The sequence below is a fragment of the Monodon monoceros genome, unplaced genomic scaffold (genome assembly GCF_005190385.1).
Source record: "Monodon monoceros isolate NGI ecotype Baffin Bay Population unplaced genomic scaffold, NGI_Narwhal_1 Super_Scaffold_19, whole genome shotgun sequence".
Taxonomy (NCBI): Eukaryota; Metazoa; Chordata; class Mammalia; order Artiodactyla; family Monodontidae; genus Monodon; species Monodon monoceros.
The window spans coordinates 58,938,988-58,962,843 of record NW_021703775.1 but is presented as its reverse complement, the minus strand read 5'-3'; the positions used below and the strand labels follow the sequence as shown (position 1 = coordinate 58,962,843).

Genomic DNA, 23,856 nt, shown 5'->3' with positions numbered 1-23,856 from the left:
CATTTTGCATTGGGTCCCACAAATTATATAGCTGGCCATACACACAAACACACACACTTATATATGTGTATATATATATATATATATATATATGTATATGTGTATTTATACTAAATATACCTAACACAACATACATGCTGAGTAAGGTACATATATATGTACTTGTTAAATATGTGCACATTTAATTAAAAATATATGTGTGGTTAGTAATAAAAATTTCCTAGAAGTTCTGTTTCTAGTGAAGCAGCTAGGTCACAATAGCTCTTCAAAATCTCTGCATGTATGTATGTTTTAATTAGCAAATAAGGTCCCTGGCCTTTGCCCCTCTCCTCCTCTGATAAGAGGATACTTTTTTTTTTAAATTTATTTAATTTTGGCCGCGTTGGGTCTTTGTTGCTGTGTGCAGGCTTTCTCTAGTTGTAGCGAGCGGGGGATACTCTTCATTGCGGTGCATGGGCTTCTCATTGTGGTGGCTTCTCTTGTTGAGGAACTTGGGCTCTAGGCACGTGGGCTTCAGTAGTTGTGGCACGCGGGCTCAGTAGTTGTGGCGCACAGGCTCTAGAGCACAGGCTCAGTAGTTGTGGTGCACGGGCTTACTTGCTCCACAGCATGTGGGATCTTCCCGGACCAGGGCTTGAACCCGTGTCCCCTGCATTGTCACGTGGATTCTTAACCACTGCGCCACCAGGGAAGCCTGAGGATACTTTTTATTTACTATAGTTTTGAGGCTGAGAAAATATATACTCAAATAAATAAAAGCATCAAGGGATGCTTTATTTACTTCATAGTAGTAGAAATATTAAAGTGAGAGAAGGATATATAAAAGTATTCAATCACTATGTTGTACACTTGAAACTAATATAATAATGCAAATCAACTATACTTAAATTTTAAAAATGAAAGAAGGTAAAAATAAGGCCACATTCACACTAATTTGCCACATTCATGGGTTTTTCTTCTGAGTTTAGCCTTATTCATCAAATCCAGATAATATTAGTTTCTTAAAAAAGATTTCTCTCCACCCAGAAAAATTTCAAACCTACAGAAAAGCTCCAAGAATAATACAAGAAACACTTCTATATTGTCCACCTAGATTTATCAATTTTTCAATTGTTAACATTTTGCCACATTTCCTCTCTCTCTTTCTATATATATATGTACTATCTTTATATATATATATATGTATTATCATTGATTTTTGCTGAACATTTGGAAGTTGCATATGTCATGCCACTTCACCCCTAAGTATTTCTGCATGCATTGCCTAGGAATAAGACATTTTCTGGCATGACCATAATATCATCACACCTAAGAAAATTATCAATTATTCTATAACATCATTTAATATGCAGTCTATATTCAAATGTTCTCAACTACCTGAAAAATGTCTTTTATAGCTATTTTCTGGGTTTTTCTTTTTTTTCTTATATCCAGTATACAATCAAGATTCAAGCATTGCATTTGGTCATTGCATTTGGTCATTTTATGTTTCTAGTCTTTCTGTATTTAGAAGAATTCCCCTACTTTTTTTTTTTCATGATTCTGACTTTTTGAGAAATCCAAGTTAATTACCTTATCAAATGACTTCTTTCAGGATTTGTCTAATCATTTCCTCATGATTAAATTCCAGTTAAACACTTTGGGCAAGTAAACTAAATAGGTGATAGTGTATAATTCTTACATCACATCAGGAGGGTCATGATGTTAGGTTCTTCCACTTTCGGTGATGCTAAATTTAATTACTTTATTATTGTGGTGATAAGAGCTTTCCATTTTAAAGATACATTTTCCCCTTTGTAATATCATCTGTCGGACTATATTTAAATCCTTTTGAGGCTCCTGTTTCCCAACGCCTTTTCAACCAATAATTTTAGTATCCATTGATGAACCTTGCCTTAATCAAATACTGCATGGGAGTTAAAGACCATATTAAATGCTTTTAGTAACACTTTTTAGAAATTGCTATAAGCCTTCACAAAAATATTATCTATTACTATGATTTTTCTGCTAAGCCTAAATTTGGCTCATTTTAAAAATTGTAAAATTATACGACAATTCTAGAACGGTAGTTGGATGCTATAAAGCTTAAAGGAACCCTCAGGTTCTTCCAATATACAGCTCATATTATTTTCCGGCATTCCCTACAGCAATTCAGGGAAACAAACTAGTATACCCAATGTTCCTCAAATCTATCTTTTCCAGAACGCATGCCATGCCCCTTGCCCATACTGCCCAAATGTTCTCCTCTCTATTCATCTAAATCCTTCACATACTTGGAAGTCTCACTGGAGTGTCACTTCTAAGCCCTGTGCCATGGGTCCTCAGCATAGGGTGATCTCACCCCTCCAGACTGATTGTTTTCTATGCTCAGCTACTGTCTTACAGCATAGTTATCATCTCTTTAAAGTGTCTGTTATAATAGGTACAAAATGTATTTAAGAGAAATAGAATAATTATGCAGTAAACACTAGTGGACTCAACAGCCAGTGTAAGAAAAGAAAGTTAACTGTTACCTCGGAAGTCCGTTTCTCCAATCACATCACTCCCATCCCTCCTCAGAGCCAATCACTATCAGAATCTAATAATAGTTCTCAATCCTTTCCTTCCCTTTATTGTTTTACCACATTTGTTTGAATACCTAAGCACACATTTCACATAGCATGTTCTTGAACTTTATACAGTATTTTCTGCAATCTGCTTTGTTTGCTTAATATTATGTTCCTGAGAGATGTGGCATGTTAGTGCATTTAGCTGTAATTCCTTCATTTTCACTATAAAACACTATATAGTATTCCAGTGTGTGAATACAATTTATGTATCCATTCTTCTTCTGGTGCACATTAGCGTTGTTTCCTGTTCCTTTGACTATAATAAACGGCATTTCTATGAACATTCCTGTGCACATGTATGTAGCAATGGAACCGATGGCTTTTCAGGAATGGCAATATACATGTAACTTTGCTAGATGATACCAAATTGCTTTCCAAAGTGATTATACTTATCTTTTCATGGTTACCATATTTCTCCAGCTGGATTGTTAGCTATTTTGGACAGAGATAGATCTTATATCTTTTTGGCCTAGAAACAGCAGGTATTTAATAAATAGTCATCCATTAATTGATTAACTAATTGGTATTAAAAAGAAAATTTGAGGCATTTTTTCCCCCATCTTCATAATAAGGAGATGAGCGAGGGGAAGGCAAATATAAGAATGTTTTTGAAGTAAGAAAAAATGCAAACCTTTCTGCAAATGTGGCAAAAAATTAAGGGAGAAAGGAAAATAGAAGATAAATACCATTAATATTCCCAAGCAGACTTTAGACAGTTATAGGAAAATGGAGTATGAGAAAAAGGATACTTTTTAAAGTATCTAACATGTATTCCATTTCTTTTTCTCTGCAATATTATTCCACTCCTTCAAAGTCTTCAGTATTTCCAATGTGTTAGGTCGTCTCTTGGGATCATTTGAGAGTAATTTCTGTAGAAGATTTTTCTGTAATGATAGTAAGAGTCAATACTAGGAAATAAAACATTGAATAAATAAAATTCCGATTATTTTTAAGTGCTTACTTCTTTGTTGTCAAATACAACTGAGAAGGTGCCATCCCTTAGATCTTCAAAAAGCTAAAAATTAAACATATATATTCATTAGGAAATTATTCACTTTGGAGAAAAAACAAACTTAGGAAGCACTAAAGCTGGGGATACCCTAAATCTGGGATGTTTCTAGATCTTTGGAAAATCTCTTTAGCCAAGAAGCAAGCAGGAATCCTCTCCTCCACCCACCCCATATTATAACCATCCTGAACATTACAGCATGTTGAAGTGTTAAGAGCATCACATGAATTATCTCCCTTCATCCTTTTTGGAACCCTATGCAATAGGTATTTTTATTATTCCTGTTTTACAGAGAAGAAGGCTGTCGAATCCAGGTGAGTCCCTTTTACTGAGCTTCAGACTAGGATATCCAGTTGCATGCAGGCTTCAGTGGCTCCCTGCTGCCTCCACAAGAAAGTCCATATTCTTGCCTCAATTTAGCCCCAATATATCTTTCCAGTACCATCAACCACTACTTCCTTGACTGATATACTCCAATAAAAATTACACCGGCCAGCTATTCCCAAACACACTTTTCACATTCCTGTCTTCACATGGCCTTCTTTCCAATCTGGATTATTAGAAGTCAACCAGTCCTTCAGAGCTCAATTTAAATGTCTCCATGAAACCTAAATCCCTACAGCTGGCAAGACCTCCCTCCTAGCTGTTTCCATTAGACCTCACGCCTTCTCCTAAAACATTTACAGCATTGTCTTATGTTACCTTTCCTCCTAGAATATAAGCTCCTTGAGAACAAGGCTTATTTATTTTCATAATCCTTGGAGCACATAGCACAGGGTCTTATGCAAAGCAGGCAATCAAAACAATTTTACAGAGTGACTCAATTAGGAAGAAACAGCTACAGTTTTATGAGATGTACACACCTTCCAAAGAAGACCAAAGTTTTTGATCTTTAACAAAAAATACTGGTTGCCCAAACATGAAAGGGATAAAAATTCATATTTCATTTTCAGTCAGCACTAATATGTTCCAGCCCATCCTCACGTGGAGGCAATAACTGTCTGCAACAGCACTTTGGACATGACGGCCAATATTTGTTGCTTAATTCTTTCTGTGAGATTATTTACCTTCACTGTTTCTGACATAGTGGAACATATGTGAAGAAGTTCTGCAAGAATTAGCCCCAGAGCAAAGATGTCCACTTCATTTCCATAGTCTTCCATACAAGAAATCTGAAGAAACCAAAGTATATTTACATTTGTGACTCATCTGATATAAACATCCATGCCTTCTAAAGCCAAAAAAGTTATCTGACCAAAATGTATCACACAACAATGTATGTTTATTAGCAAGATGTGTGGAGTCTGACTGCCCAGGTTCAAACCTCTGTCACTAAATAGTTGAATCACCATCAATGTGGGAATAATCTCAACCATAAAATGGAGGTAACAATAGTTTTAACCTCATAGCTTAACTACAAGGTTAGATGAGACGAGCAGGTGAAGCAGTTAAAATCGTGCCCAGTAAATCAGCTGTATGCAAATGTTCATAGCAGATTTATTCATAATATTCCACAACTGGAAGCAATCCAAATGTCCATCAACAGAAAAATGGATGAACAAATTGTGGTATATTCATACAACAGAATAGTATTCAGCCACAAAAAAGAATAATCTGCTGATATGAGCAACAACTAGAGGTTCTCCAACAGGCATTACCTGGAGTGAAATAATCAAATACAAAAGAGTACATACTATATGATTCCATTCTTATGAAGCTCAAGGACAGGGAAAACTAATCTATGGTGAAAGAAATCAGAGCACTGGTTGCCTCTGGGCAGTGGAGAGGAGTGACTGACTGGAAAGGGGTCTAGGGGAATACTCTAGGGTGAGGAAAATGTTCTACATTTTCATAGGCTTGTAGGTTTCACAGGTCTATGTCTTTGTCAAAACTAAAAAAAAAAAGTACATTTAAGATCTGTGCATTTTATGGTGTATAAATTATTCCTCAATAAAATGTGACAATATAGGATGCAGGAGATATTTTAGAGAGTGGGAGTTAAAAGGGAGCTGTTAGTCCCCTACTGTCTTCTACCTTCACACTTTGCAAAAAACTTATGTTTTTATGCTGAATGGTCCCCAAAGGAAGAGGTGTGTTCCTTCTTCATTCTAGACTCTCAAACCATCAGATGGCTCATTGTATTTTTTCTTAGATGACAAAATAGTAGGGGTATTTTGAAAGATATATTACCTTTCAGTAAAAAATCATCTTTAAAGGGCATTTATAAAAAAAAAAAATAGGACAAACAACCCCAAAAGATGAAAACAGACAGTAAGCAATCAACCAAAAAAACAAACAAAACAAAAAAGCCCCACCTACTAGAGTAATGAGTCTATATATAAACCAAACGTTCACGAATTGATAGCTGTACAACCATATTCATAGCAGCAATACAGCGATACTCAAAGTAGCTAAAAGGTAGAAGCAACCCTAATATCCATCGATGTGACAGATTAACATAATTTGATATATCCATATAATGGAATATTATTCAGCCTTAAAAGAAGGAAATTCTGACATATGCTACAACATAGATGAATCTTGAGGATATTATGCCGAGTGAAACAAGTTAGTCACAAAAGGACCAACACTGTGTGATTCCACTTATAAGAGGTCCTTAGAGTATCCAAATTCATAGAGAAAGTAGAATGGTGGTTGCCTGGGGCTGGGAAAGAGGGGAATGGAGAGCTATTCAATGGGTCCAGAGTTTCAGTTTGGCAACATGAAAAGTTCTGTGGATGGATGGTGGTAACGGTGGCACAACAGTGTGAAGGTACTTAATGCCCCAGAACTGCACACTTAAAACTGGTAAAGATGGTAAATTTTATGTGTATTTTACCACAATTAAAAATAAATATATTTTAAAAATCAGCAGCCTCACTAATAACCAATAAGATACAAGGAATCCCATTTTAATAGCAAAACATGATACATATCCAGGGAAAAGCTTTAAAAATATGAACAATATTCATAAAGAAAAAACAAATTTTCATTGAATGTTTTCATTGAAGAATATAAAAGTGGCCTTGAGGTAGAATATATTATTGCTCCCAACTGTGCACTGGCCTCCCAGAGAGAGCATGACACTTCCCCACCATGTGTTTGTCTTGAGCTGGCCAATTTGCTCTGGGCAATGACTTTCAGTGATGTATGCCACTGAGGAGCAGAATCTTAAAAGCCATCACAAGGTTCTGACGCTGCTTTCTGCAGTGAGGACAGAAATACTCAGATAGGGTTCTTCCTTCAGCCTGGGTTCTAGAATGAAGAAGACACGTGGGGCAAAACTGGGCCAAGACTGCAGCCATCACACCACATGAGCAAGAAATAAACCTTTGGTGTTGTGTATGCCACTAGGAAATGAGTGTCATTTGTTACCATAGCATAGCCTGGCAAAAGCTGACTGAGGAGGATTTGAATAATTGGGAGAAATATACCAATTTCTTGGAGACTTCTTGGAGAAGAAGTCTCAAATATATAAAGATGTCAATTCCCCTCAATTGAATCCTTAAATATAATGCAATTGCTATCAAAACATCAGCACCAGTTGTGGAACATGACAAACTGATTCTACAGTTTATTTGGAATAGTAAATGTGAACACTAAGAACATTTGTTTCTTCCAGTTTCATAGAGATATAATTGACCTACAGTACTGTATAAGCTTAAGGTAGAACATTTTTTAATTGAAGAATAATGTCCTGATATCTATCAGGACATTATATAATGCTATAATAATTCTATAATGCTAAAATATAAAACATTTTATAATGCTATAATAATTAAACAGGATGATATTAAAGAGGAAGAACATTAAATAAATCAACTGGACAGAACAGAGTCCAGAAACAGATCCATAAGTGTGTGGGAATTTCATATATGATAAAATAGCATATTTATATTGTGTTAAATATATATATATAAAATTTACCGTTTTAACCATTTCCATTTGTACAATTTAGTGATTAAGTGCCTTCACAATGTTGCATAATCATCACCACTATCTATCTCCAGAAATTTTTTCATCACAAACGGAAAATGTACCCATTAAACAACAACTTCCCATTCCTCTCTCCCCTCAACCCCTGGTAACCTCTGTTCTACTTTTTGTCTCTACAAATTTTCCTTAAAAGAATATTTTAGATCATTAACTATTTGATATATGGTGATGGGGCAGTTTCATACCCACATGGGGAAAATCAAGTTATACTCCTTCATATATACACAAAAATTAATTCAGCTAAAGTATCAATAAAAACACGAAATATTTTTACAATCTTGTGGTAGGAAGGACCTCCAAAATAAAAATGATTAACCCAGAAGCCATAAAGAAAGTATTGAGGGACTTCCCTGGTGGCGCAGTGGTTAAGAATCTGCCTGCCAATGTAGGGGACACAGGTTTGATCCCTGGTCCAGGAAGATTCCCACATGCCGCGGAGCAACTAAGCCCATGCACCACAACTACTGAGCCTGAGCTCTAGAGCCCGTGAGCCACAACTACAGAGCCCGTGTGTCACAACTACTGAATCCCACGCACCTAGAGCCCATGCTCCGCAATGAGAAGCCACCGCGATGAGAAGCCCGTGCACCGCAACGAAGAGTAGCCCCTGCTCACCGCAACTAGAGAAAGCCCGCGTGCAGCAAAGAAGACCCAACGCAGCCAAAAAAAAGAAAAAGATCAAGCTACACCTCATTCATCTCAGTGACCAAAACTGCAGTCTGATAATTCCATAGTCCGACTGACAGTGTGAGGGAGGAGGCAGAATTCTCGTACACATTAGTAGGAGAACATACTAGAGTCACTTTTTTTGAATGACAATTTCACAGCATGTATCAATTTTTTTTGAATTTTTGTATTTTATCTATTTTTTATACAGCAGGTTCTTATTAGTTATCTATTTTATACATATTAGTATATACACGTCAATCCCAATCTCCCAGTTCATCCCACCCCTGGCCACTTTCCCCCCTTGGTGTCCATATGTTTGTATGGACATCGGTGTCTCTATTTCTGCCCTACAAACCGGTTCACCTGTACCATTTTTCCAGGTTCCACATATATGCATTAATAGTATGTATCAACTTTGAACTGCACCTGTCATTCTAGTCAGCAATTTCAATTCAAAGAATCTATCATTGATTATCATCGAAATATTTGTTTTTAGACTCAAAGATAAGGAGGAAGACACGTTAACATGTCTATAAATGTAAAAAGTTGGAAACAATCTAAATAAATGCCCATCAATAAGGCAATAGTTAAATGCGTGCCGGTATATCTATACTTTGGCATACAATACACTTGTTAAAAATAATGTGTCAAGGGCTTCCCTGGTGGCGCAGTGGTTGAGAGTCTGCCTGCCAATGAAGGGGACACGGGTTCATGCCCCGGTCCGGGAAGATCCCACATGCCGCAGAGCGGCTGGGCCCGTGAGCCATGGCCGCTGAGCCTACATGTCCGGAGCCTGTGCTCCACAACGGGAGAGGCCACAACAATGAGAGGCCCACGTACCGCAAAAAAAAAATAAAATAAAATAAAAAAATGTGTCAAATCTATTTGTACAGCTATGGAAAGATTATGATACACTGTTGAGTAAAAAAAAATTAAGTCACAAAATAACATTATAGTATCTTGTAAAATGTATTTATGTATGTTTTTATGTAAAAAGTCTCTGTAATATGTATTTTTATCTGTATATTTTTTATAACCCAAAGAAAATGATCTAAAAGGATAAACCACAAACTCTAGTGAGAAGAGTAGAAAGGAAGGGTAAGGAAAGCTTTCCATTTTTATTCTATTTACTTCTGTACTGTTTTAATTTTATGAGAGGTGCCTATTATTTTTATAGTTAAAAAAATGAAAGAGATAAAATATATATCAATAGAAAGGAAGGGGACCTCACCTGTTCTGGGCTCATGTATCGCCTAGTTCCCTGTTTACTTGTCCGTGCGTCATCATTTTTCAGGTATGTTACAAGTCCAAAGTCTCCAATCTTTATTTGATTCATACCTACTAAAAATATATTACCTGGCTACAGAAAAAAAATTTTAACTTGTAAGTACCAATTTGATAAGACTTTTATCACACATCCAAATCATATTTAGTAACAGCTATTTTTATATTTACTTATAAGGCATTTACTCTTACATAGGTAAGCCCAAAACAGGAAATTTATTATTATCAGTCTTTAAAATGCTAGCTGAGGAAGTAAGGATTTTTTGGCTGAGAGCAGAGAAGGCTTGGGGCATAGCTGCCTTCAAATATCTTAAGATAAGTGGAAGGTGGATTCACTCTGCCTGGTCCCAGGGGACAGATCCAGGACTAGAGGATGAAAACAACCACAAGATTTGCCTTAATATATCCTGATATACTAATCGTGTGGTCCAAAGAATGGGAGTTAGAGAGTTCCCCATCCTACGAAGTATTCAAGACAGGGCTGGACGCCCACTTGGTGGAAACGTTGCAAATATGAGTCCAGGATTTGATGGGGATTGAAGTAGACACCCTTAAGATCCTTTCTAATTTTGAGATTCTCAGAATGAGTCCATTCCCAATAATGCTGCAGAATATCATATGCAGAATTTCCCCGGGAGCCTTCCTTTACGTCTCTTTCTCCAGGCGTCTGACAACTTCTTCACAAACGTAGCCCATCTTTTTTTTTTTTTTTTAATATCTTTGAATTGATACAGCCACTATGGAGAACAGTATGCAGGCTCGCCCTCTATCTTTGAAGGCATATCAAGTTAACTGGAAGCTGATGACTAGCACTGAAATACTTTTTTTTCCACGTAATTCTTTAAGCAGATTGAAAAAAAAAAAAGGAATGGAAGAACCGAATGACAATTCCACAACTTTGTAGAAGGTATTGACCAATATTCTAAAGACCATGAAAACATGAAGGTTGTTGATGAGGAAATTAATATTTTGCCATTCTTGAGAAAGCTACTTTCAATGCAATGTTGGGCTATCCACACACACACACAGACTCAAGGAGACAACACTTAGGAGAGGGCCTAGTAAAGAAACTGAAAGAGAAGAGACCATAAGCCCAAGCAGGTTGAAAGAGCAGCTTCGAAGAACCAGCCTGAAAAAGCCCATGCAGAAATCAGCAGTTAGATTAGAACAATTAATGGTTAGATTGGAACCTACCACCAGTAACACGGATGGAAACCTGTAGACGTGTGGGGATGTAGAGAGAAAACGTGCCTCTGCTGTATTCAAGTTACAGTGTAGGAAGATGTTGGGTTTGCAAGTACAACTGCTGGTCCCACACAAGGCTACAGCCTGGCTCTGAGAAATAGGAGGTTGCATTTACGAAACTGTCTAAATATATAAGCTGGATGGGACTGTCTAATAAAAATATTAGATTGCTTGTTTATAGTTCATTAAAAAGAAAAAAACATGATCACATTTTGTCTAATCAGTTATGGTATGACTAGGCAAAATGTCGGATGGTAGAACATAAAAAAGGGTGCGAAAAAAAAGGGTGCCAACTGGGAATTCCCTGGTGGTTCAGTGGTTATGACTCTGAGCTTCCACTGCAGGGGGCCCAGTTTAGATCCCTCGTCGGGGAACTAAGATCCCACAAGCCGCAAGGTGTGGCCAAAAAAAAAAAAGAGGAGCAAACTTTATCCAGGAGGTACAGGAATAAGGGCTGAGGCTGACCGAGGGGCCTGGGCCGATTGGGGGACTGAACTCCTCAGGCCCTAAGCCCTTACTCCACAAACCTCTGTGTCCATCACCAGTATTTTTGGTCTGGTTCTTAAGGTAAATGCTGGTCGACTTTATAGAATAGGGGCTTTCTTGGGTAAAGACCGTTCTCTGGCAAAGCCACCAGGAGCAGGTATTTTGCAAAGCATCACAAAATAAGGTGCACACCTTTGTTCATATCTTCTCTCAGATATGAGAAAACAGTAACTGTAGCAGTGAAGCTAGGAAGTTGCAGAAGATGAAAGAAGGCTCAGTAGTGTTAAAGTTTGACCTTTGAGCACCTGCCGACATAGAGCAAACATTCTCTGCAGACACAAGAAAAGATCACTCCCCGACACGGAGCACAAGCAGTGCCGAATACAGGAGGGAACTGGCAGACCAGGTGGTGGGAGAAGGGAGCACCGATCAGAATTTCACTAACTCATCCTGACAAGGGTCTGGGAGGTAACACTCAAACTGCTGAGTAGAGGAAATGACTGTGTAAGTAGATAATTTATTTGCAAATGATTGTATAGATAGATAATTGTGTTTAATTTCTTATTTAACTCTACGATTTATTTCGAAGTGTAGGTATAGCCATTCTAAATGTAACCTTTTGAACAGAGTCATTATATCATTCCAACTTCAAAGAACACCTTCAGATACTGTTAAAAAAAGATACTGGAACAAGGTAGACTCCTACTTGAAGGCATCAGACATCCAGCCCCTGGGCAGGCCAAGGATGCAATACCTCGTAATGGCCATCTTTTTCTACCTAGGCCAAACAAACAACTATGTACATGGTTGCTTATTTTTCTCAAGGAACTTTTTGCTTTGTTTCTCATTCCCGGCTGTTTTAGACAGGTGGGGTAAGCAGAGAGTCAAGGTCCACATAGACAAGGTGCTTCTGTCTGATCCAGAGTGACTGGGAAAGGCTCATAAAGGAACTGGGACCAAAGGGGACAGGCAGATAGTGTCCAATGCAAGAACATGAGCAAAGATTCGGTGACAGGATTCAGCATGGCCAGTCTGTGATAAGCGTAGGCAAATCACAGGGAGTATGGAGGAAAGACTGAAAGCTCTTCTGTCTCTCTTCTTTCACTTTTGAGGAGGAAATGGGAAAACTGCTCAACTAGACCATAAAAGAAGCTAGGAAGCCCGAAGAAAATGAAAATACAAAGATATGCCACATGTTCCAAGGTTTGGGTTACTGCAATTTTCCAATCATGGGGCACAGATGTCTAACCAAATGCCAAGGAAATTCTAGACTCTGGACCTAGTGGCTGTGACTGCCCTCAAGAGTAATGACTGAAAGGTTAAGAGAACCATGTTCCCAAAGCCAGTTACCAGAGTCCCTTCTGCCTCTCAGACAAGCCTGAGAAGCAGTAGAGGCAGGGACAGAGCAGCCAGCTGGCTGTGCCAGCCACAATAATTATTTGCACAGTGTTCAGTATACTAAAGCTCTTAGTGTTTACAACTGGGGTGTGACTCTCAGCCAGGATGACAAATAGAACCAGAAGTGAATGAGCTTCTTCCTGTGGAGCTCAGTGTCTCCATAAGTTTACAGCCCTGGAGACCTTCTGCGTGGTGCTATAGATTGGTATTGGGGCAAGTGCTAGATCCATTCTAACTTTAGAGGATCAGAGATGTTATTTCCTCATGACTGTCAATCGATTCTAAAACTAAAGAAGATAGACTTTTAAATTAACTAATTTATCATTTCCTAACAAAGTACTTTTTCCACTTACCTTAAGGTCTCTATGAATTAACTGTTTTGAATGTATGTAATGCACTCCTTCTGTTATTTGTTCAAAGAATACCAAAGCCAAACATTTGTCTTGTTCCTTGCCTCTTCTACTGTCAATCCATTGCTCCAATGTCCCTTTATCACAGTATTCCATTTGGATGAAAAGGCACCTAGTCTTTGATCTGGGTATAAAACTCACAGTATGTTAGAAGTAGCAATACAAATAAATTTATTAAAAAATACACTTAAAATTCCATTAAAAATTGCACCTTCTTAAAAATGCCAAAATATGTCTCAAAACAAACCTAAATATAACAAATTTGAATCAAAACATAATAACCCAGTCTTTATTTAAATCATAACTTCCCAGGTATCCAAAGCTTTGTTTAGCTAAGTTATAAAGTAGCAGCCTGCCCATTCTTTTTTGCTGAAGGTCCTTGATTATCTTTGCTAATAGATAGGAATAGAAGCATAAATACAATGGAATTGCAGAAAACCAAATTTCGTTAATATATACAGTAATTTTGAAACATTTTAATTCACCATTGCTCTACTGAGCATCTATTTTGTGAAAGGCACAGAACAGGCATCTAAAGATAAGAAAGTGAGTTAGACACTATCCTTGCTGTCATGAGGATTATAGTTTAATAGGACAGAGATAAAGGAAAAACAAACCTAAAATAATAGTACATAGATAAGAATTCTAAGAAAAGTGCCAACAAATTGCTATGAGGTATAGCAGGGAGGACTGATTTTGCTAACCATGGTTTTTTGTTTTGGCTTTTGGGTTTTTTTCTGAACTAAGTTGGCCTCAATACTAATTTAAATTCTTTGAGCATATATTGGCTAGAAAATAGAAAAAGGTAGCCAGGAATTTGCTGAAAGCTGAAGAAGTCTTTGTGTTGATGGTACTTCTGAAACCGATGATACGGTTCTCAATTACATGGTGTGGAGACGGTGGATGAACAGGCCCACAGTGGCCTCAGGATTATACTGAAAGGACTGTCCCCAAGAAACAATGGGTGACTTTCCAAGGGAGGCGCCAGCTCTTTAAAACCCTTCAGTCCCTTTGCAGTGGTTTATCTGAGACAAATCGTCAGTAATGCAAGGTTTGAGGGGAGGGTGCCCCCATCACAGCTCAGGGTCTTGGAATTATTTTCACTGCCCACCACCTGACCATAAGTGGTATAACTGCATTCAGAAGAGGCCCCTTGACTGCACCCTGCCAACCAGGTGAGAGGGACAGCAGAGGGTTGGCAGTGGAGGAAGGAGGGGAGCCTCCAAATGCAGCATAGACAGCAAGTTCAAACCTTCTTCACAAGACTGCGTTTATGGCCTGGACTGAAGTCAGGGCATGGGAGCAAGCCTGTACCTTAAACAACAGAGTCAGGAAAGCTAAACCTGAGATTTCAAAAACCACGGAGGACAATTAAAAAAGGGTTTTCTAAAGCAAGTCTGGAGCAAGAAAAAGACTATTCATTGTCTCCTTGTAGAATGGAGGCATAACAGTGTCTCAGTGTTTCTGGCTGTGATTATTAAATGTAATAATTAATGGCCTTACCCAGTGGCCCACACATAGTAAATGACTGTTTCCTCTATCCCATTATGACTATGGGAATTTCCTTTTAGTTACCTTGAAGAATTTATGCTTTGCTCAGGATCGTAATCAAGCCCATCCCAACAGCTGTGGTAGTGAACGATATTTGCATGATCAAGCATTGCCAAAGCTTTCACTTCACGCTCTACCTTCCTAGTTAAAAGAAACAGGGAACGCAAAAGCGTCAGTATCCATCCCTGATAACAACAACAAAACGCCTCGAGCAACAGCAGACAGCTACTTATATTCCCTTATTAAACAGTCGCCATGGTTTCCACACTGAGTTTTAGAATGGAAGCCAGCAGTGCTCAAAAGGAAAGAGTGGACACACAGAAAAAACACAGCTGTTCTCACCCTCAACATAAGAGAAAAAAACAGTAAATTATTCTAAACATCACAGCTTAAAAGTCATATGTAGTAGTCTGTGAACTGCCAGTGATGGAATTTTTTTTTCTGGGCGGGAGCTAAAAAAAATCATCCACTATGTTTTATTTAGACGTGTTAAAATCAATTTGGATTTCATAAGCAAACCCCATTTGGGCAGAAGTGGTAGGTAACACAAGCAGCATGAAGAATCTAATTCAGAATTTTCAGTGTGTGGCAAAAGTACACAAAGCGGGTGATCTATGCAGAGAGACTGAAATTTCATTGCACAATGTGGAAGCTTTACAGGGATGTGTAGTCAAGAGCTATGACAATTCTATGCCAAATGGAATAAATAAATTTGTGATTTCAAGGAGGAGAAAATAAGCAAACATTTTATAATTTCTTTTTTTAATTTGAAAAGTTCTATATGATGTAAAATTTATAAAAATAAAGAAAAAAGTTACTCATATGTCAACACAATTCTAACATAATCATTTATTATTTTAGATTATTTATTATAGTCTTTCTTCATATACATGTTTACATATTTGTAATTATAGGGTATATTTTTATCCTATTTTTTTCTATACAATGTATTAGCTTTAAAATTTTCCTGATTATTATACAATCTGTATAACCATCATGTATAAAGTTTTTAACGTAAGATTTCAAAAGTATAAAAAAGTAGAGGAAATAGTAGAATGAGCCCCTACCTGGCCATCACTGTTTCATCAGATAAAACAGTTATTAACTCCTGGCCAATCTTGTTTCATTTATACTCTTACCTACTTCCTCATCTTCCCCCTGGATTATTCTAAAGCAACTTCCAGCATCATACTATTTCATGTATAATATTTACAGTACATAACCCTCATTTTTAATGACTGCAAAATAGCCATTGATCAGGGGAGAGAACAAAACATACTTAATCATTTCTTCATTGCTGAACATTTTGTTTGCTCTAATTTCTCACTGCTATAAATGACATTGTGATTGTGATTTTTATCTTCTTGAATAGCTTTTCCCATAATCTGGGTAATATCCTTGGAATAGGTTCCCAGATAGGAAATCCATGGGTCAAAGCATCTAAACATTTTTATGGCTCTAGATTAATATCTCCAAGTGTATTTTTCACCAATTTATGTTTTACCAATTTATGAAGACACTAGAAATGTCCAAGACATTGCACCCTTATCATAATTAACTATGACCATTAAAAAAGATGTTAGGGGAGAGAAGGAACAACTGTAGTTCATTTCTGTTAAGCAAAACGATGAAGAACGAAAAAGCCTTGTTTTGATGCCGAGTAGGTATGAAGGTATTTCAACTGCAAGGCTTTCTGTCCATGGGACAGAAAGTAGGTTGGTTTAACTGGATGAAGAGCACCTGGGACACCATGCCTGCTTCTCCTTTGCTCATGTCATTTTCCTTCACCCATATCCCTTTTCCAGCTCCTTCTCTAGTCCTTGAGGGATCAGTCTGGCCAAGTTACAAATAGTTAACAACTGCCAGAAAACAACAAGCAAGACTGGTGAACATGTGATTTAAGACCTGCTCCCTCTGTGTTTTCCTTCCTGAACGAGTTCTGCTATCCAGTAATTGGAGTGGGGTGGGGCTTGGGAAGGGCACAGATAATACGTAAGACAAACGTGGGAAGCACTGGTATATAGTGGGAACACAGCAGACTGGTATTCCAGAGGATGAGCTCTAAATCTCCACCTTGTTACCACAGTAGATAGTGTCCAATATGGTCATCATGAATTCCTTCTCTCCACATACTTGCATCCACTCCTCAGAGTAAGAGGTAGTCTATTTGCCCTCCCCTCGAGCTGCTCTTAGTGACTTTGTTTAACCAATATAATGTGGAACTTCCAAGACTGCTCCCTCCTGGGATAAGTTGCTCTGGGACAGTCCTCAGAACCCAACAACTAAGCTGTGAAAAGCCAAGACCACATAAAGGGGCCATGTGGAGGTGCTCTGGTTAACAAGTGCCAGTGGAACTTGTAGCCACAGCCAGCATCACTGCTAGCCATGTGAGAGAGCCATCTCCGATGTCCAGCCTTGTCAAGCTCCTAACTGCAAATGCATGAAGAATGGCCCAGATGAGCACAATCAACTCATAGGACCACTAGAGATAGTAATAACTAGGTGTTTTTAAGCCACGACATTTTGGAGTGGCGGATTATGCAATAATAGACAACGAACACCCACTAGCTTTTACCTTTGTCAAATCAGTTCATATCTTTGGATCTCAGTCCCCTCATCTGTTAAGATAAGGAGATGAAACTACAAAATCTCGAAGGTCATCTTAAGCTAAATGATTTTATAACTTTAGTTTTCATCGAGACAGCCTCAAAAGGATGATCGGTGGTATATCCATTTTTTAATTGAAGTAACCACGGTAAAGTGAGATCATTTCAGAGTAAGCCAAGCTCCTCATGGTAGAATGACATTTTTAAGGAGGACTAAAAAATAATAATAATACGCTAGTGCAGAAGAGAGATACATAAAAAAAAATAGTTGCAGGTTCAAAACACCTTCCCATTCAAAAAAATAAAATATTACTACTTACTCGTTATTATATTTAACACGTTTAATAACATAAGTCTTCTCATCAATTTTGTGTTTGGCTTTGAAAACTTGGCCAAATCCACCTGCGTCAATTGGTGTTACTTCTGTAAAATCTCTGATAAACCTTGAAAGATGAACGTTACTGTTATTCTGAGGTTCAGGGTTCGCTGCTCCCCACTCCCACCCTCCCACTTTCCCTTAACAGCACTGGTGAAATGGACTGTCTAATAAGCAGGACTCTCCTCTTCTGAATAAGAATGATCCACTTCACAGAAATTCTTGAATTGCAAAGCATAGGTCTTCCCTCTTCCCATCCCAACATAACAGATCACCCCTGAGAGTCAGTCACCTTCTGGTTAAACAAAAGCCATGGTAAAGAATCTTATCCCAAGTATAAAACTTTAGAAAACAGTGCCACACTGTGTTCCCCAGCTACCACCAAGCTGTTACAAGAGAAATGAGCACATGCTCTGAGCCTGCCTACGTTGGCAACTCCTTGGGTTTCACCTCTCCCTCATGCCCCACATTCCATCATTAACCCTGCCAATTCTCCTTCTAAAACACATCTGCTGGTGTCTGCCCACCTTTTCCCTTCAGTCCAAACTTCCATCAGACTCCCGCAGAACTTTGTTCACTGGACACTCCACTTCCCCCTCCTTCCTCCGCTCCAATCCGTGATCCACAAAGCAACCAGTGTGATAAACACTAAGTCTGATCACGTCTGTTTATTGCCTAGATCCTCCCATAGCCCGCCCCTGCATGCAGCAAAGCCCAGAAAGTCCTTGCATGGGCTACAAGGGGCCACCTGTTTGGCCCTGCCTCCCTCTCCAGCTGGTCTCGTGGCCCCGGGCCCTTGCTCACTGCCCTCCCAGCACACGGCCTTGTCTCCGCTCCTCCGACGTTCACATCACCTTTCCCACCTTCACCTTCCCACATGCTCTTCTGCAGAAGCTCAGGGCCTCCCCACAAATGTGACCCCAGAGAAAGCCTTGCCTCACCCCTCACTCTACATCCAAGGGTTCTGCTTTCATTTCTAACCATGTCCTGGCTTTTCCTTCAGACCTCTGACCACGGTTTGTAATTACAGACTTTTTCATGTAATCACCATCCCCTCAAAACTCCAGGAGGGCAGGAGCTGTTTCTATTTGTTCCTGCTATAAATCCAATGTCCAGCACAGTGCCAGGTATATATTAGGTACTTATTAAATATTTGGTGATTCTTTATTATTTTTTAAGCTTATATTCAATGTCCCCCTGTTGCAAATAGGCCTCCTCTGTTTTAGATACTTTATTTAAGCCCAAACACATGATCTACCACAAAAGCAACCCCTTTTCAAAGTGAAATCTGCTATGGAGCTGGAAAATGGAATACAGATCCAAATGGATCTACTCTGATTCCTGCAGGAGTACTTCTGTTGAAAAAAAAAAATCACTGGTTTATAGAAATATTTGCTTTCAATATTAAAACCTTCCATAGATGTCAGAGAAATCCACCTGAGTATCACACAGATCTACACTTACCACATTCCATTTGGATACATCTAAATTGTGTTCCTCCAAGAGACAATGATCCTTTGTGGGCCTGATTGTGCTAAAACAATTAAACAGTTCAGGTAGAAATATAATTTAACCTGCCTGATGTTCAACAGTCCCTTAAGAAACTTTTGTCAGAGGAGCAAATGTATCCTTAAACAAATTCTTTTTCACAGTTTTCCCTCTTACCTGGAGTCCACAGTATACATGCTTTCTTCCCTCTTCACAGGAGAGTCAAATCTAGGTGCCAAAGATCTAAAAGTTAACAGAAGCCCGTAAACTCAAAACTGAAATCAAATGTAACTTGTTTATATTAGTAGGTTTCACGTCGCACTAGGCTTTTTATATATATATATATTTTTGCAGTACGCGGGCCTCTCACTGTTGTGGCCTCTCCCGTTGCGGAGCACAGGCTCCTGACACGCAGGCTAAGCAGCCATGGCTCACGGGCCCAGACGCTCTGTGGCATGTGGGATCCTCCCGGACGGGGGCACGAACCTGTGTCCCCTGAATTGGCAGGCGGACTCTCAACCACTGCGCCACCAAGCAAGCCCCGGCTTTTTATATTTTGAGTCAACTATTAGAATAATGAGGTAGCAAATACTAACCTTTTTCTTTAGAAACAATATGGTTCTCTGTCCTCTATTTTTCGCTCCTTTCTTGGTTCCTCTTTTGGCCTTAACACATTCATTGTCAGCATGCCGCTGGCCTCTCTTTTTCTCCCTCTAGACTCAAAACCTCAGGAAATATATCTCTTTGAACTCTCATCCTGGTTGTGTTTCCTTTGACCTTTATTCCTTGCTGGTGGTAAGCCTCCTACAACTGGAAGTTCAAATACCACCTAAAACTAAACAAATACAAACTGCTATCTCTCCCCTAAGCCGTCAAGTCTTCAACTCCCTTAACAGCATCAGTGCCATGACTCTTGTCAGCAACTCATCCACAAGGAACAATCTTTGTATCCTTTTTCCTTTGCATCTTCTTCACCCAGTTCTGTAACTCAGTTCCCTCAAGTCATGTCTACTCTTCCTTTACAGTCTGTCTCACAAACGCTCCTCCTTCCTCCTCCCTGACACTAGAACCACGACTGACAGCCTGATCATCTCACACGCAGACATCTCCCATCTTCATTCAAATACCCGCATCAGGCATCATCTCTCTGCAAACATCACCTATTGTTTGGAATGTACTGGTGCCTTATAATGGCTCCTGCTGCCATCTCACTCTCACTGCTGACTATACTGACATCCTTGCTTTTCTTTTCAGTTCAAGAAACCAAGTCACCATAATTTACATAACATTTGGTCTTTTTTTTTCTTCCCCAAGTTATGATACCATTGCTACTCTACCTGCTTATCTGCAAAATAATGCACTTCTCTATTGTGTGTGTGTGCGTGCGTGTGTGTGTGTGTGTGTGTGTGCGTGCGTGTTTCGGCTGTGCCACACACCTGTGGGATCTTAGTTCCCCCACCAGGGATTGAACCTAGGCTCCCGTAGTGAAAGCACAGAGTCTTAACCACTGGACCGCCAGAGAATTCCCATTATGCACTTCTCGTGAAAACATCTCTGCAAACCCATTTCCTCTGTCAGCCTCGTCCAAAATAATGCCCTTAATCAATTACTCGACCAATAGCCCCATAGGCCTTTATGTCTACAGTGTAGTGTGTGCATATGTTCAAAGATTTCTCCACGTATTTAAAAGTATTGTTTGTAGACTTCAAGATTTCAGTGAGCCTTAATTATGCTTTCTACTCTGAAACTCCACTCAAATAAGGGCATATAATACTCTACAAATACTGAAGACTTAATAAATAAGGCTAATAAACTGAGTCTGAAATAAAACTACATTTCAAAACATGTTCAATGCATAATGATACTCACCTCTTCACCTTTCTGGGATTATTTCTGGAACTGTTCTATAATAAAAGAAAATGGAGAATATCAATAGTTTCGGATGATTAAATTAAGTATCTTGCTTTTTCTTGCCATCCTTTCTCCTTTATATCTAGATGGTTCTTTGATCACATTTCTTTGTCCTTAGATTAACAAGCTCATCAATTTGTATGCTCTCACTAAGCCCTGCTTTCACTGCACTTGGCTATATCAAAGTTCTCACCGATTTTAGCAACCAGACAGATATGGCAGGAAGGTCAAAAAAGACAAATTGTAGGACATGTTCTGCAGAAGCACTGATTCTCCAGGTATAGAATATGGCCTCCTAGGTGATCCTCTGGCCAGCAGATCTTAGCAAGAAGGTGTGCATCACAATCACTCACACTGCTAGTAAAGACACAAGTGTGGCCCAGAGATCTAGTTTAAAATATTTTCATTTTTAGGACAAATTAATAATTTAATTTTAACATTTAGCCAAAAAAGGAGTCTTTGATATATCTCTCAAAAATTAATATCATATAGCCCTTCTTCACTCATATTCACTTTCATTCTGTTAGGTTTTGTGGTTTTTTACCAATTTTAATATGTTGACACAGACTGCGAACACCAGACTAAGATTTCTTGAGCTCATATCACCTGCCAGCCTCAGTTTTGCACAGTGACTACATTATGATAAATTCAGACATTCTGTTCATGGACAATACTGTTTCCAGTATCTTCTATCACAAACAATTTTGCAAAGAACATGCTTATACATGTTTCTATATGCACACATACCCATGTTTCTCTAGAAGATGTACCTAGGAACAGAACTGTTTGGTGGTACAGCTGGCACACCCTCAAGTCTACCACATGTTGCCAAGTTGCTCTCTAAGAGGGCTGTACCAATTTATACATCCACCGGCAGCATACAATAGTTATAACAGCAACAGAGCTGTGCTAACACTTAGTATAACCAGACTCAGATGGATGGGTTTAAAATGGTATCTAACTGTTGTTTTGATTTGCATTTTCCTGATTATTATGAAGTAAAGCATCTTTTCATACTTTGTCTGTTGCCCATTTGGGTATTGCTTCTCTGAACTGTCTGTTCAGCTCTTTTGTACATTTTTTTACTGAGTTGCTTATCTTTTTCTTATTGATTTGCTTGTAGTTCTTTATAAATAGGATAACTTTGATAAACACTAATCATCACCACAAGAACTATCTGGTTTTTAAGTTTAGTTTTTAAGTTTAGTTCTAGTTTTTTAAAACAGAAGCAGAACTCTATTCATAAAACTTTTAAGTACTATCCAATTGATAGAAGAGCTGAAGCCAGATCATAGAAAATATATGAAAATACAAAGGTGAGTAGGGGGAGAAAGATGAGAGTGAAGAATAGAAGAATTCTGCATGTGAAGAATGGGAGTTAATAAAGAAAGGAGAGAGTGAAAAGGCTGCAAAATATTTTGATTTAGTAAGAACACATGAGAAAAAAATAGAAAAATTATGGTTGGGTACTGGAGGTCATTTTTAAATGGAGAAACACAAAGGAAAATAAGATTAACTAGGAAGCATAGAGATTAATACTATACCTCTGGAGATTGGAAAGACTTGTCTAATGCGTCACTGTTATCATTGCTTTCCGCTTCACTTGTTGAGAAGTCATTTTCAGATTGTGATTCAGAAGCACTAGAAGAAAAGGGGACAACTATTAGTTTATGAATTTTGCCTATTTTTTGTTGATCAGTAATTGCTTTTTCTAAATTCTCCTTAAACATTAAACATTTTCATAAATATTTGCTCTTTCAGGCCACAATTTGAATCTGCTAAATAACACAACCGTTTCTCCACACTTACGATGTGTTTGTCGCTGAAGAGTTGCTTTGGACATCACCACACACATTAATGAAATAACCAGAGGATGCGTCAGCTTTCTGAAAGATTTAAGTGCAACTAAATTACCTCTCCATAGTGACTCAGTCTCTGGGAACCAACTACCACATTTATTTCCCCACATTTACCAAACTCACAGCCATAAAGAATTATGGGGTTAATACATTTTTTATGGATGTTTGATCTGGATTTAAAAACACAACCCTGAGTTGTCAACAGAACCGTGATCCCTCTGGGGCCTCGTGGTCCCATGGTTCATGGCTCATTTTGGGGACACAGAATGGAGGAATCCTTTTGCTATGTGATTGGCTGTCTTGGCATCATCTAAACATCATCTAACCTCAAATCAACTTCAGAGAGAATTTTAAAATATAAAAATTAAATCCAAAGGCAGTACATACCATTAAATTTTCTGACTGTATCTCTTCATAAGCCACTTTAGCAGCCAACTGTCTTGCCTCCTGTTTAGTGGAACCTACACCAATACCATATTCATTCTGTCCAATTTTGCATTTATAATGAAATCTAGGAGAAATGATAAACAGTATTAACCCAAATACAAAAAAACAGTAAATCTAACTCATGATTCAGAAAAAAAAACACACATTAACAAAGGCATAATATAACACTAATTTAATAGGTGGCTTCATAGTTCATTTCTTCTTTAATTTAAACCTTCAATGAGATGGCTGACCAGTTTGCCAGAATAACCAGGATTGGCTAACATCTCAGCTTGCATTTTCCAGGCAACTTCTCTTTGTTGCTTCATTGAAAGATCTGGCATTAAGGTACCAAGTGGTGATTTTTTAAAATTCCCCAAAAGTCAAAAGACATGGAGGCAAAGAAGAAAGACAGATCCAATGAATTTTTCAGAGATGTTCAACTGGAAAGAAAAAGCCAGTAGAGGAAGTGGGGCTTCTACAGGAGAAATAATAAGGTTAGAGTGTTTTTGTAGGAGATAGGCAAAGCATCC

At 38.4% G+C, this 23,856-nt stretch overlaps 1 protein-coding gene across 3 annotated transcripts in view; it reads right to left on the bottom strand.

Annotated features, from left to right (window-relative positions):
• Window positions 1-646: 646 nt before the first annotated feature.
• Window positions 647-23,856, bottom strand: part of EIF2AK2 (eukaryotic translation initiation factor 2 alpha kinase 2) — a 34,192-nt gene continuing 10,982 nt past the window's right edge. The window contains exons 5-17 of one of the 3 annotated variants that reach the window (XM_029232137.1): window positions 23,285-23,408; window positions 22,848-22,924; window positions 22,583-22,679; window positions 20,997-21,031; window positions 19,305-19,370; window positions 17,584-17,706; window positions 14,682-14,798; window positions 13,050-13,230; window positions 9,515-9,643; window positions 4,686-4,790; window positions 3,571-3,624; window positions 3,359-3,493; window positions 647-714 (exon numbers count right to left, since the gene is read on the bottom strand). In XM_029232137.1, coding sequence (XP_029087970.1) covers window positions 3,371-3,493; window positions 3,571-3,624; window positions 4,686-4,790; window positions 9,515-9,643; window positions 13,050-13,230; window positions 14,682-14,798; window positions 17,584-17,706; window positions 19,305-19,370; window positions 20,997-21,031; window positions 22,583-22,679; window positions 22,848-22,924; window positions 23,285-23,408 — 1,231 coding nt within the window. In that variant the 3' untranslated portion in view covers window positions 647-714; window positions 3,359-3,370. Of the gene's footprint in view, window positions 715-1,472; window positions 1,907-3,358; window positions 3,494-3,570; window positions 3,625-4,685; window positions 4,791-9,514; window positions 9,644-13,049; window positions 13,231-14,681; window positions 14,799-17,583; window positions 17,707-19,304; window positions 19,371-20,996; window positions 21,032-22,582; window positions 22,680-22,847; window positions 22,925-23,284; window positions 23,409-23,856 lie in introns of those variants that run through there. The other 2 variants (XM_029232136.1, XM_029232138.1) reach the window with 2 other exon arrangements.